At 36.1% G+C, this 14,520-nt stretch overlaps 3 protein-coding genes across 3 annotated transcripts in view; 2 read left to right on the top strand and 1 right to left on the bottom strand.

Moving 5' to 3' along the window:
* LOC107024611 (glycine-rich RNA-binding protein 4, mitochondrial-like) overlaps positions 1-1,736 on the top strand; it is a 2,614-nt gene extending 878 nt beyond the window's left edge. The window contains exons 2-4 of the mRNA XM_015225597.2: positions 39-107; positions 1,039-1,145; positions 1,227-1,736. Of these exons, the coding sequence (XP_015081083.1) occupies positions 39-107; positions 1,039-1,145; positions 1,227-1,340 (290 nt within the window). The 3' untranslated portion in view covers positions 1,341-1,736. The remainder of the gene's footprint in view (positions 1-38; positions 108-1,038; positions 1,146-1,226) is intronic.
* Positions 1,737-3,475: 1,739 nt separating this feature from the next.
* On the top strand, positions 3,476-7,303 carry LOC107023986 (plant UBX domain-containing protein 4). The gene is made up of 4 exons (XM_015224845.2): positions 3,476-4,023; positions 5,008-5,281; positions 6,527-6,622; positions 6,715-7,303. Exons 1-4 carry the CDS (start codon positions 3,584-3,586, stop codon positions 7,093-7,095), a joined length of 1,191 nt encoding a protein of 396 aa, XP_015080331.1. The 5' UTR covers positions 3,476-3,583; the 3' UTR covers positions 7,096-7,303.
* A 1,680-nt stretch (positions 7,304-8,983) lies between these two features.
* LOC114078037 lies at positions 8,984-12,150 on the bottom strand. The gene is made up of 4 exons (XM_027918532.1): positions 11,651-12,150; positions 10,807-11,605; positions 10,619-10,741; positions 8,984-10,312 (listed from the first exon to the last, which is right to left on the bottom strand). Exons 1-4 carry the CDS (start codon positions 12,148-12,150, stop codon positions 8,984-8,986), a joined length of 2,751 nt encoding a protein of 916 aa, XP_027774333.1.
* Positions 12,151-14,520: the final 2,370 nt, after the last annotated feature.

Genomic DNA, 14,520 nt, shown 5'->3' with positions numbered 1-14,520 from the left:
TATATATATATATAATCAGTTTATCAGAGTATTTGCAGGTTTGTCATGGTCTGTGGATGAAAAATCGCTTAGTGATGCATTCTCCTCTTTCGGGCAAGTAACAGAAGGTAATACAAATTGCTAATGATTTACATTACAGTCTGTTTCTTCAGGAACAAAGGTGTATTTATGTTGCACTGTATGTGTTTGATAAAATGCCTCAATGGATTTACTTCTTTGCGGAAAGTGGAATATCTGTATTTTTGAGGGCATGAAGGAGCTAGGTACGACCAATGTGTAGAAAGCAGTGGACTCCGCGGTCAGCTTATATTAAGCTCATGGTATTAATTTGAATGAAGCTTAAATCATAGTATATAATAGAAGATGAAAGTTAGCCGTGAATTTGAACAGAGTATATACCTGTAAGGTTCAGGGCAAGAAAATCTTCTGCAAGCAATGGATGACTCTGAGACGGTATTAAAATTTGTAGAGCGTAGTTGACTAATGATTCACGAGGCTGCCATTGACGAGAAATATTGTTTGTCTTTTACTAAGTTTCCTTTCTTGAATTGCCTTTCCATGTTGGCCTCAAGAACACGGTTTCTAGAGGATTTTCAACTTGAAAGGACTCACTCCATGAGGTGATTCGATATTTCTTGATCACCTTTCTCTGTCTTAAATCGTATCTTAGTAGAGACAAAATTGACCACATCAAGCAATGGTGTGCAATCATGAGAAATATCTTTCAAACATAGGCTACCAATAGTCATCCCTGGTTCTGCTTCACTCAAAGTATAAACTGGAAGAATCAGCTTCAAGACGAAGGATGAAAGAGGTCTATTGTAGAATTTTTAATGGTTAAGTATCACATTATTTAAATGAGCTGTCACTAAAGTATCTTCAACATTTAATCAGTAACATTGTCTTGCACGATATTACTGATTGTCAAGATTTTCATTTTCTTGTTTCTTATTGTATGAACATGTATGTACATTCCCAGTTCCCACTATTTCTGAGCTGAACTTAAATTGCCTGAATATCTGTTTTTTACCTGTCTAGTAAGGATAATGTATGATAAAGAAACCGGCCGATCAAGGGGGTTTGGGTTTGTTTACTTCTCAAAAGACGAAGAGGCCAGCAGTGCAAAAGACTCCATGGATGGGAAGGTGAGCTAACAACTATATACTGTGATATTTCAGCCTTGTCACAATGGCATAGAATTTCAAAATGACATTAGTTTCTTTCAGGCTTTTCTAGGTCGTCCATTGAGGGTAAGCTTTGCCCTTGAAAAGGTTCGTGGGGCACCTGTTGTTGTTCCTCGACTTACAGGCACAGGAAATGCTGATAGAAAAACTCGTTGAGTTTTGTTTGAGGAGTGTTTTTCTCCAGCATTTTTTTCGGACAATATGTTAATGGATCAATTACCTCCATGGATGCTTAATAAAAGGCGTTTATTCTTTGCAAAAGCTACCAGGAAATGAAGCTAGTGCTGGGGTGATCTTGTGGGAATTCACATTATGTTGACTTGAGTTTGTACTTGCTATACTACCAAAAAAACAATTAGAAATCTTATGCTGCAACCAGGAAATTGATGCAGCGCTCTTTGTGTACCCTTCGTTTGTTGGTTATAGTTATACAGGTATTAGTCACGTAAGATTTAGTAATTCAAGTTTTGCCTGCATTAGTTAAGTGGGATTGTAAATTGATAATTAAACACCGTTCCTGATATGCTGAATTTATATATTTATTCATTAATATAGTAAGGTTGTTTGTTGTCAAAAAAAGAAAAGAAACAAATATAGCATAGTTAATAGGCTTTGTTAGTTCTATCATTGATGCTTAATCATCGAATATAGTCATAAACAACTATAAAAACTTAGCTTCATAAAAATCAAAAGAAATTTCCATTGATGTTGTTGAGTCTACTAGCCAATCACATCTCTCATACTCATATTATAAAAATAATTTCAATCAATTATAAAGCCGAAACTTTTCCCTAGTTAAAATAAAATAAAAAAAAAATATTTATTTATTAAAATTTTAGTTGATCTCACAATTCTAAATGTTATGAAATTAACATGGATTGCGGTGTAGTGGTGAAAATATTTAACTAGAGGCCTCCAATGGGGGCACGAACAAGAATAAAGAAAAATGTTATGTTAAAAATTAAATTATAATTTTATGCAAAGTAAATTATTTTTTAAAGAATAATAAGGTCACTCAATATTTTGTATAAAGATTTTTTAATAATAGTATACTTACTTCACTACTTACATGTACTATAAGATTGCGATTTGCAACTCAAACACATCAAATTCAGATTATTGAAATTACGACAACATCTTTGAGGCATATCCTAATTAGACCTCATTTTATTATAAAAAAAGGAATATTTCTTTTAATTTTCAAAAATTCACAACCTTATTTTTCGAACACAAGGTAAATTTATTTGTGTACAATAAGAGTCTGTTTGGAAAGTCACTTGATAATTGAAACTGGTGTAATTACACTGTCAAGTAATTATACTGGCATGTTTAGTTATCACAATGTAATTATAATTACATATGTCCTGTTTGGATCCACAATGTGATACACATATTCTGTTTGGATGTACAATTGCAATCATTGATATATTTCAATTAAGTTAATCATAAAAACTAAAAACATGAAGTTTCTACGAACATGAAATGCATGTTTGATAAAAAGATTAATACATAAATAAAATGTCATAAATTATTAACTGTTTAAGAAAAAAATAATATATCAAGTCTAGTTAATAAATGACGTGCAATGTGAATTCAATAATACTAAAACGAATGAAACTGAAAATATAGCATAAGTTATGAATTCAAAACAATAAATTTAACATAATATTCTTATAACAAATTTCAACATAGCATACATAAATATTATTATTTTTTTAAAAACGAAAATGTAAGTCTATAACCTTACATAACAATAAATACTATTTTAATTTAAATACTAATAAAATTATGCTAATGAGAAAATAAACACGACATAAAAAGATAGATATTACAGAAAACTTGCATAAAATCAAGTAAAGTAAGATTGAGAACAATAAGAAAATAAAAAATAATAAAAAATAAACTTTTAGAATAATAAAAATAAAAAAGAACTTTAAAAAATAGAAGTAAAATATATTAACAAAAAAATATAGAAAGAAGCGAAATTAAAAAGTAATCGCCGTAATTATTCCATGTAAATTATCAATAATTTACACTCTTTGTCTTTGAATTGTAGAGCGTAATTAATATGATCAATTACAATCAATTATTTTTTAACTAAATAATTATCTGTCCAATCAAATAAAATAGACTATAATTAATAATTACACTCAATTACACCAAATCTAGTTAGTAGATTGTTATTCCAAACAGGCTCTAAGAATTATTTTTCTTACTAGACTCGATGTTGGACTGTATAGAAAATAATAAGCTTTCTAATAAATAAAGGAGGAAAAAAGAAATACTGAAAATCTTGGGCGGAAGAAACGAATATATACCAAAACTCTACAGTCGCAAGCAAAAAAAAAAAAGAAAAAGAAAAAGAGAGGAAGACGAACAAGTATCAGAATTCAGCAAAAATGGAAAATCAGGCAAATCTCGCCGCCGACGCACAAAGAGAAGAACTTGTCAACACATTCTGTGAGATTACTTCTGCTTCTAAACCTGAAGCCCTTTTCTTCCTTGAAAGCCATAACTTCGATTTGGATGCTGCTGTTTCCACCTTCTTCGAGAACAACACCTTTAACTCCGCCTCTGCTGCTGCCGTTGATGACGGCGATCAAGCTCCAATCCATGCTTCCGCCGCCACTAACCTTGCTGCTGCGCAAGGCCGTTCTCCGTCGCGCTCGCGATCTCCTTCTCCACCTCGACCTAGAAACCCTCCAACTTCTAGCCGCGGCGCTGCTGGGAGGAGAACTGGTGGAATTCACTCTTTCTCTGATCTGAATCGTCGTCCTGTTACTGGGTCTGGGAGTGACTCCGATGAGCCTCAAGAGTATTATACTGGCGGAGAGAAAAGGTATAACTAGTGATAATAATGTTACTTTACTACTGGCTTTGCATTGCTTCATCCATAAGTGTATTTAGTACTAAATGAAAGTATCGGCATTGATGTTCTATCATTGGTTTGTTGTCGAATTAGTATTGGCGGAAGTGTTTTGAGTATACTAGTGGAGAAATTTGAGGCCTTTGATTAGACGAATATGCGAAAATAGTGATGTCAGAGCTTATCATTCCTTGTTTATTCTTAATTAATTGTTGTGTCTGATCAATTTGATCCTTCCACCAAGTACACATCATCTTCCTTATTTTTGCTTTTACCCGAATTTTTATCCGGGTCTCCATAGTCTTCATTATATATAATTGATCACTATGTCACACCCTCGGGTGTGTTGATATGTGTATTTTGATATCACAATGTTGCATGATCTAGTTGCTTATCAATGTGACATGTTTGTGTGTTGCAATTTTGGCTGTCTAAGCCAATGGAGCCTTGTCCTAGTATTTATGGAGGAGTCGCTTAAAGTTGACACACTATCAGGTTCAAATTTCGTTGATGTATGGGGTCGAGTCGAACTTATGGATTCAATGTGTTTTCCCTATTAGTTTGTCCTGCATGTTACCTGTTTTCACCATTTCGTGGTGTAAATATAGGAAATATTCCTATTACTATCAATCTCGCGATTCGAGTTTGGTCAGGTTTAAGGCTTTATGATTTGTTCATGTATTCAAGTATTTTTAAAATTGTTGGAATATGGAAAAAGTGCTCATCATCGAAAAGAAAACTAAACATCTGGTGCTTTATAAGAATTTGTTTCTGTTTCACCTAGATTGTATCATCCAATTCCTTATTCTGTTTATGTAAGGAAACAAACATTGTAAATACATAATTCTTATTCTTGAGGTCTTCTGTTACATGGATATACTTGAATATTTCGGACTTGTGTTGTAGAGACGCAGTGTGAATTTTGGTAGTAATTTGCTTATCAAAACTTTTTTGTAGCGGAATGCTTGTTCAAGATCCATCTAAGGCAAATGATGTGAACTCAATATTCGATCAAGCTAGACAACATGCAACTGTTGAAGGACCTCCGGCATCATCTGGCTCTAGAAGCTTTATTGGAACTGCTAGAAGACTTACGGGTGAGACTGTGTCTGCTGCTCCTCAGCCACCTGAGAGTGTTACTCATACCATCACTTTCTGGACCAATGGGTTCACTATTGATGATGGATCCTTGCGGAGGTTTGATGATCCAGAAAATGCCCCTTTCTTAGAGGTAATGTCAGTCATGAGTTTTACCCTTCAATTGTTTACTTTAGTTGCTCATCTTTCTGGTTCTACATTGACTACACATGTTCTCTTCAGCTGAGTCAACTAAACCTCCTTTTGTTAGAAAAGGTGTTCACAAAAATGTGTGACATTCTACTCTTTTTGTTGAAACTGTTGTGAAGAGTGTTATCAAAGGTGAAAACGCAAAAAAGCTCGAAGGTGCATTGGGCTTTTAGCACTAATGAAGAAAGTCGCAAATGGAGGAAAAAATAAAAATATGTATGTGTAAAAGGATTAAAGAGGCATGTTATAGGTTGGAAAAATAGTGGGTTTTAGGTTTATGTTGTTTCTCCTATTCTTCGTCGGCTATAAAGCTACTTCCTGTAGCTATAGGTGACAACTGAATGGATGGTGTCTTTTACTAAGGCAATAACTCCCTCCCTCGAATATTTTGTTTGGTTTTGAATGCTTCAGAGTCAGACCTCTAGTTACATAACTGTTATGATCCTAATCGGGTTGCCCAATATTCAACCTCGGTTTAAAGTTAGCGACTATCCTCTGAAAGGGAAATTTTGAATCAAAGTAACAAGCTAGTACATGCTTAGAACATACCACCCAAGTATTCTGATGTGTATCGAAGGTAATCTCGTCCAAGGTAGTGAATTTGAAGCAAGTTTGTGCCTATAGTATTGAATTTTCTTGGATATCCATTATCTTTCACTGGAAGGAATTGAGAATCTAAATTTGAAGTCTTCTTAGGCGCTCCTTAGAAACATATGGAAAACCATATGTTGTGTTCCAGGTCAAATCCTGAAACGGTTTTGCATCTTGCATGTTTATGGTTGTTTATGTCGTTGACAATTTCCCCCCATCTTTGCATTGGCAACAATTAAGGACATAATATGAAACAAAGATTATTCTTTCCTTTTTGGTGACTGGTTGTTGAACACTTGAACTTAATAAGTTGAATTAAAACTCTTTAGTCTTACTCCCTTTTCTTTTGCGTAGTGCACTAAAACCTGATACTCCATAGTAACTATTTTTCACGTGACTGTTTCCCTGAAGTAATTTCATGCTGTCGGAATTGGAATTATATCAACTCCTATTTATTCATTATCTATACCACGCCAGATGTTCTATGGATACAATTATTAGGCAGAACCACCAATGACTTTTGCTGGTTTATGCTTTTTCTATGTTGTGAATATCTTTCTCCACACTTGCTCTTAATATTTTTGTATGTGTAATGCAGAGTATCCGGAAGTCTGAGTGCCCAAAAGAACTTGAGCCAGAAGATAGGAGGACGTCTGTCCGAGTTAATCTGACAAGGAGAGAGGAGGACTGCCCTGTACGTCCTTATTTTTCTCTATTACCAAAGGCTCTCAATTATGCTTCTAAAACCTTTGCTCTTCATGGTAACACTCTTTTCCTTATTTGCAGGTACCAGAGAAGCGCCGTGCATTATTTCAGGGTGTGGGAAGAACTTTAGGTAGCACTAGCAATGCTGAACAAGTAGACTCAACTGCTACTATCTCATCATTCACCGCAGCTCCATCCCCATCAGTGGGCCTAGTTGTTGATCAGTCACAGCCATCAACCTCAATTCAACTAAGGTTGGCTGATGGTACACGAATGGTTTCTCGGTTTAACTACCAGCACACAATCAGGGATATTCGAGGGTTTATTGATGCATCAAGGCCTGGTGGGTCAAGGAATTATCAACTGCAGACAGTGGGCTTTCCTCCCAAACAACTCTCTGATCTGGACCAGACGGTAGAGCAAGCTGGCCTAGCCAATTCAGTTGTGATTCAGAAACTTTAGAGGGTCACGACTTCTGTGTTATATCTGCTGCAGTTACACCTAGAACCATGCTGATTTCAATGCTATCTTTAAACTACATATACATTCCTAATCACATAGATAATGTTTCTCTTGGAGCCTACTGATGGAATTATTTTTTGAAGTTGAGCAACATTCAGAAAGTTCCTTCTATTTTCCATTGTCGTATAAAATTTGCTTTTGTATATTTCATGTCATTTCCATACTTATCGATATATGTTACTTGTGTTGAGAGTCTGGAAACAACCTCTCTATCTTCACGAGGTAGGAATAAGATGCATACATATCACCCTTTCAAAACCCCACTTGTGGATTATACTGAGTATGAGATGCATACTGACAAATTCTAGAAAGGAGTTCGAAATTACTCCATTGAAGCTTCTAGGAATAAGCTGAGTTTGAAGAAGAAGAAGAAGAAAGAAAATTGTTATAAGTCTCTCATGGATATTACATGTGTTCTGTATATATATACAAACATAGTGAAGCAATGTTAATCCTCTAACAAACTCTAATCATTCCACTCACACTTACAACACACACACACACTAACTGAATCTGCAGCTAACTAACCATGTGCATACAAAGCTAACTAACTAATCTGTATTAACAGAAAATAGGAAAGCTAACAGACTAACTGCATTAACAAAAATAGGAAAGTTAACACTCCCCCTCAAGCTGAAGGGTGCAATATGTTAAGCACACCTAGCTTGCCTAACGAATGAAGATGTTGAGCCTGAATCAATCCTTTGGTTAATAGATCAGCAATTTGTTGATGTGTGTGTACATACTCTGTTTGAATTAATCCAGTCTTAACTTTGTCTCTAATAAAATGGCAATCTATTTCGATGTGCTTAGTTCTTTCATGGAACACAGGATTTGCAGCTAACTGAATAGCATATTTGCTATCACTCCACACTGTGATTGGCATTTGTATTGACACATTGAGCTCATTGAACAACCCTATCAACCATGTCACTTCTGCTACTGCTGAAGCCATGCTTCTGTACTCAGCTTCAGCTGAACTTCTAGACACTGTCTGTTGTTTCTTGGACTTCCAAGATACTAAAGTATCTCCAAATTTTACTATGTAGCCTGTTACTGACCTCCTAGTATTAGGACAGGCAGGCCAGTCTGAATCACACCAACATGTTAATGTTGTGGCTGGCTGAGCCTTCAGCCATATGCCCTGACCAAGTGTTCCTTTTAAGTATCTCACCACCCTGGTAGCTGCTTCCCAATGAGACCTTTTTGGATGTTGCATAAACTGACTTAGTGTTTGCACAACATAACTAATGTCAGGTCTTGTAATGGTAGCATACATTAATTTTCCCATTAATCTTTGATAAGCTGAATTATCTATTAGCACATCATCTCCTTGTAGTCCAGCAGTTTGATCAAGGTCTACTGATGTCAACCTCAAGTTAGTTTCTAATGGTGTATTCACAGGTTTTGCACCACTCAATCCTGTATCAGAAATAAGCTCCAATATGTATTTCCTTTGATTCAAGATAACACCTGTTCTGGACCTTAGCACCTCAATTCCTAAGAATATTTGAGTTCTCCTAAATCTTTGAGTTTAAACTTCTGATGCAATACTTCTTTTGCTTCTCTGATTAATAACTCATTGTCACCAGTAATGAGTAAATCATCAACATAGATCAGTACAATAACCATCCCCTTTGGCTTCTTCAAAGTGAACAATGAATAATCATAAGAACTTTGGATGAAGCCTGCAGATAACAAAGTGTTGGTCAATTTGATATTCCACTGTCTGGATGCTTGCTTAAGTCCATACAAGGATTTAAGTAATTTACAAACTTTGGTTGACCCTTGAGATCTGAAACCTTCAGGCATCTCCATATATACTTCCTCATCCAAATCTCCTTGTAAAAAAAGCATTGTATACATCCATTTGATAAAGAAACCATCCTTTTGAAACTGCCACTGCAATCACACTTCTAACAGTTACCATTTTTGCAACTGGTGAGAATGTATCATGATAATCTAATCCTTCTTGTTGACTATAACCCTTAGCTACAAGTCTAGCTTTAAATCTTTCTATGTTTCCATCAGCCTTGTATTTGATTTTGTAAATCCATTTAGAACCAACAGTATGTTTACCTAAAGGTAAATCAACCACCAACCATGTCTTGTTATCCTCAAGAGCTTTAACTTCTAACTTCATGGCCTCAATCCATCTTGGATCTTTACTAGCTTGGTCAAATGTTTGAGGTTCTACTGAATCTGAAAAGTTGGCTAGGTAGCTATGATACTTTGATGATATATGATCATAACTAAGATGATTTGCCAGAGGATACTTACTATTCTGTCCAACAGCAGTAGTCATATAATCTTTCATCCAAATGGGAGGTTTGGTAAGTCTTGATGACTTTCTAGAAGACACTGAATCAATATTTGAGTCTTGGATCAACATCTCTTCATGCTGAGTATGCAATATTTCATCAGGAACATCATTCAAACTAGTAGAAATAACATCATTCAAACTAGTAGAAGTTTGTGTGTCTGTTTGTATACAATCATCAGGTGCTGTCTCTTCTGAATCATTTGCTTCTTCAAGGCTATCAGGTAATAAATCATTAACAGGTGCTTGTGAAGGTTTTGAAGTGGCAAAAGGAAAGATGTGTTCTTGAAATACCACATCTCTATTGACTAGGAACTTCTTAGTCTGTATATCCATTAACAAATAGCCCTTCTGAGTTTCTGAATATCCCATCATGATCACAGGCTTTTCTCTTTCTGAGAATTTATCATTTCTAGGAATAACAGAAGCATAACCAAGACAGCCTATAACTCTCAAATGGCTGATATTAGGAGACTTAGAAAACAGCCTCTCATATGGACTCTTGTTATGAAGATTGGATGATGGTAGTCTGTTAATCAAATACACAGCTGCTTGAACACAAATTCCCCAGAATCTAAGTGGCATACAAGACTGAAATCTGATAGCTCTAGCTACATTCAATATGTGTCTATGCTTCCTCTCCACTACACCATTTTGCTGTGGTGTGTGAGGACAACTACTCTGATGTATAATGCCTAGACTTGTAAAAAATTCTTTGCATTGAGAGTTGAAAAACTCTGTTTCATTGTCTGACCTTACAGTCTTGATTATACACCCAAACTGATTCTTTATCAATGTAAAGAAAGTCTTTATAGCTACTATAGTTTCAGATTTGAGCTGTAGTAAATGTACCCAAGTATATCTGCTGTATTCATCAACAACTGTAAGAAAATACTATTTCTTATCAAATGTGGGAACCTTATATGGTCCCCAAATATCCATGTGAACAAGTTCAAAACATTTAGAGGTTTTTGATGCACTGATAGGGAATGACAATCCAGTTTGCTTAGCTAATGGACATACTGAGCAACTGGTAAGTAAATCACTGTCTTTATTATTATGTAATATGTCTAAATAATGTAATACTTGCTTTGAAGGATGACCAAGCCTTCTATGCCACAATTCACAATCTTGTAGTGATACCTCTGCAACAATTTTCTGAGGATTTTGAGTTTCACATTTGCTCTTCATGCCAGAATCAGTTCTGAATATGTATAGGCTCCCTTCTTCCCTACCAATCCCCTTCACCCTGCCACTGTAAAGATCCTGAAATATACAGAACTCAGGTAAAAGGAAACAAAACAAGATAGTTCCCAAGTTAACTGTGATACAGACAACAGGTTAAACTTGAACTCAGGTACACACAACACATCTTTGATCACTTCATTGTTAAACAGATGTGTATCTCCTATGTGTGTTATAGAGGCCTTGTCACCTGTAGGTAAGTTCACTTTGTCTTGGTGAGAACTAGCTGTACATTTACTATTTTTTAGCAAATGTTCATTTGTTGTAATATGATGAGAAGCACCAGAGTCTACTATCCAACAATGAGAGGCAACATTAGTTGAAAAACAATTTGCCATACCTGTCATGTTGGCCTGCTTCACTTCCCTCTTATCTTTCCCTAACATGTCCATTATTTGCTTATATTCTCCATCAGTGAATGCATGTCCTCTAGCCATAAAAGCATTGTTTACTTCATGATGACTAGAAGAGGCTTCTCCAGAGTTCTCCTTGGATATATTGTTAGCTTCTCCAACATGGTTATGGTTATTTCCTCCAGAAGAAGAATGCATGTGGCCTGACCTTGCATTATTGAAACCAGATCTTTTTCTGTGTTTCCAATCAGCTGGATAACCAATTAACCTGTAACAATTCTCCTTAGTATGCCCAGTATATTGAGAATGTTTACATCTTCTTCCTTTATTATTCTGATTTCCTTGATTATAATTGTTCCCTCTGTTAACATTCATAGTTGCTACATCAGATACCTTATTAGCAATGGATACACAGGCAGTTTGTTGTTGCAGCTCATCCTCTATAATCATGGCATAAGCTTGATTAATGGTAGGAGTAACACCTTTTAGCAAAATTTGCCTCTTAGCCTGTTCATACGACTCATTCAACCCACTAAGAAACTAAATTAGTCTAAGCTGATACAGATGATCAGCATACTCTTTGGATTTTGGACAAGCACAACTAGGAGATGGTACAAGTGCATCAAATTCCCCCCACAAGTTCTTCAGTTTTGTGTAGTATGATGAAACAAAATCAGTACCTTGTGAGAGTGTGTTGATCTCCCTGTACAATTGATAAATCCTCATTCGATTAACTTTGTCAAACCTCTCTTTCAAGTCTTGCCAAACTGTATAAGCACTAGTAGCATATACTATTCCATTTAGAAGATCTTCACTGACTGAATTCATCAACCAAGATAATACAATTGTATTACATGTTTCCCACTGTTCATGTAACTCATCTCGATACAAAGATCTGCTGCAAGCTCCTGTAATGAATTCAATTTTCCTCTTCCCTGTCAAAGCAATTCTCATTGATCTACTCCATACTCCATAATTTTCAGGTCCTGTGAGTTTGATAGGAATCAAAACTGCACTTGAAGCATCTGATGGACCTATGTAAAGAGGATCATTTGGATCAATTCTTCCAGCCACCATTGTTGTCTATTGTTGTCTTCTTCACAGCCTACACTCAGCCTATACTGTTCTGATCTAACCTAGCTCTGATACCATGACAAATTCTAGAAAGGAGTTCGAAATTACCCCATTGAAGCTTCTAGGAATAAGCTGAGTTTGAAGAAGAAGAAGAAGAAAGAAAATTGTTATACGTCTCTCATGGATATTACATGTGTTCTGTATATATACACAAACATAGTGAAGCAATGTTAATCCTCTAACAAACTCTAATCATTCCACTCACACTTACAACACACACACACACTAACTAACTGAATCTGCAGCTAACTAACCATGTGCATACAAAGCTAACTAACTAATCTTTATTAACAGAAAATAGGAAAGCTAACAGACTAACTGCATTAACAGAAAATAGGAAAGTTAACACATACACATCACCCTTCCAAAACCCCACTTGTGGATTATACTGAGTATGAGATGCATACACATCACCCTTCCAAAATCTCACTTATGGATTATACTGAGTATGTTTGCGTTGTTCTGATTCCCAACTTTACCTTTGTTCCAACTTCAAAAGAAGGCACATTAAGGACCCAAACATGCTCTGTTTAACATAAGTATGAAATTAAACGGCATTATAAGGCAGCTCTAGTGGTCTAGAAGACTTCTAACTTTAGTAGTAACCAAGAGGGTGGGTATAAGAATAGTATTAAATAAAGTGTCTTAGTGATATTGATATCAATTATGCTGAGATTTCTTTTACTCATTATTTAATTTGGTGTATTAGAATAATATGTATCACATAATTTATTAAAAAAAACATCTCTTATATCCTCCATAAATTCTGTGGAAGGATGGAAAAAGATTTTAATGTCCAATTATGTCTTTAACCACGCTAATGCATGCATTAAAAACTCTAGGACTATTAACACCGTTATACATATACAGGAAACCTCACTAAATTAATATTCAATAAATTAATAATATCTCTAAGATAATAGTTTTCTTTGGTTTCGATTTGGGCCAATGAAAAAATCACTCATTTCGATAAGATAATGTATTTTCAGAAGATCCAGTATAAATGTATGGTTCCATTAATATTATAAATATAGAGTAAAAACTTAAGTGCCTTAATTACAATATGTTAGATAGAAAATATAATTACTTAGTTATGTTGGGGTTATTGTGTAATTACTTATAGTCTACAACTATATATATTGTACAAGACTCTAATTATTGGTCAACATTATTCATAATAATAATATTCTATCATGGTATCAGAGCAAGGGTTTATTTCTCCCAAACCCTAGCCGCCGCCCCTAGTCGTCTTCTTCTTCAACGATTATCTCACCATGGTGAAGACCACAGATCCACTAGATGATCTCCCCACGGGGTTGAAACTTTTTATAAAAAATCTCCATTCTCTTACTCCGGAAAAATTAAATGATTCAAATTTTCCATCTTGGTTCACTACCGCGTCTGCAAATCTTTCCGCTCATCGACTCATGGCGTATGTTGATGGAACCATGGATGTTCCACCCGCCACAATCACCATCACATCCGATGGAGAGGCGGCAGCAGCGGCAGCCACCGCTGTCACAATCAACCCGGACCATGAAAAATGGTCCGTTATTGATGCCCAATTACGGGCGTGTCTTCTAGCAATTATCAGCCCGTCGGTTCAAAATCATCTCCATGGACTCACTTCCGCCGCAGCCATTTGGAATCATCTTCAACTTCGGTATAACTCACTATCTCGCACTCATATATTTCAATTAAAGGAACAACTTCATGGTATTCAGAAGNTCCATGGACTCACTTCCGCCGCAGCCATTTGGAATCATCTTCAACTTCGGTATAACTCACTATCGCGCACTCATATATTTCAATTAAAGGAACAACTTCATGGTATTCAGAAAGGTAGTGACTCTATGCAAAAGTATCTTGACTCTGTTGTTACAATTGTCGCTGCTCTGAATCGTGCCAAATCTGGAATTCCAGATCAAGATGTGATCTTATGTGTTCTTCGTGGTCTGTCGTCCGAATATGCGTCTATTAAACAAAATATCAGGACGAATATTGCACATGTAACGTTTGCTGAAGTGTCATCTTGGTTACTTACCGAAGAATTGAATGTACAGATGGAACAAAAATTAAAGGTTAGGGAAGCCGGTGGACTAGCTGAACCACACACCGCCCTCTATGCTCAATCTTGGCAGTCAGCCGGCCACAGAGGCGGTCGTGGACGAGGCTTTCATCGCGGCAGAGGCGGAACTCCTGGTCGCGGCAGCTCTGCAGGTGGTCGCGGGGGGGCTGTCGACAGCCCTCAACAGCGAGGTGGCTACTCCGGCGGTCGTGGGGGGTCTGCTGGTCGCGGCAGTGGACCTCCTC

This window comes from Solanum pennellii, chromosome 7, assembly GCF_001406875.1.
Source record: "Solanum pennellii chromosome 7, SPENNV200".
In the NCBI taxonomy this organism is placed as follows: domain Eukaryota; kingdom Viridiplantae; phylum Streptophyta; class Magnoliopsida; order Solanales; family Solanaceae; genus Solanum; species Solanum pennellii.
The sequence above is the reverse complement of the archived record's forward strand: the minus strand, read 5'-3'. Positions and strand labels throughout refer to the sequence as shown.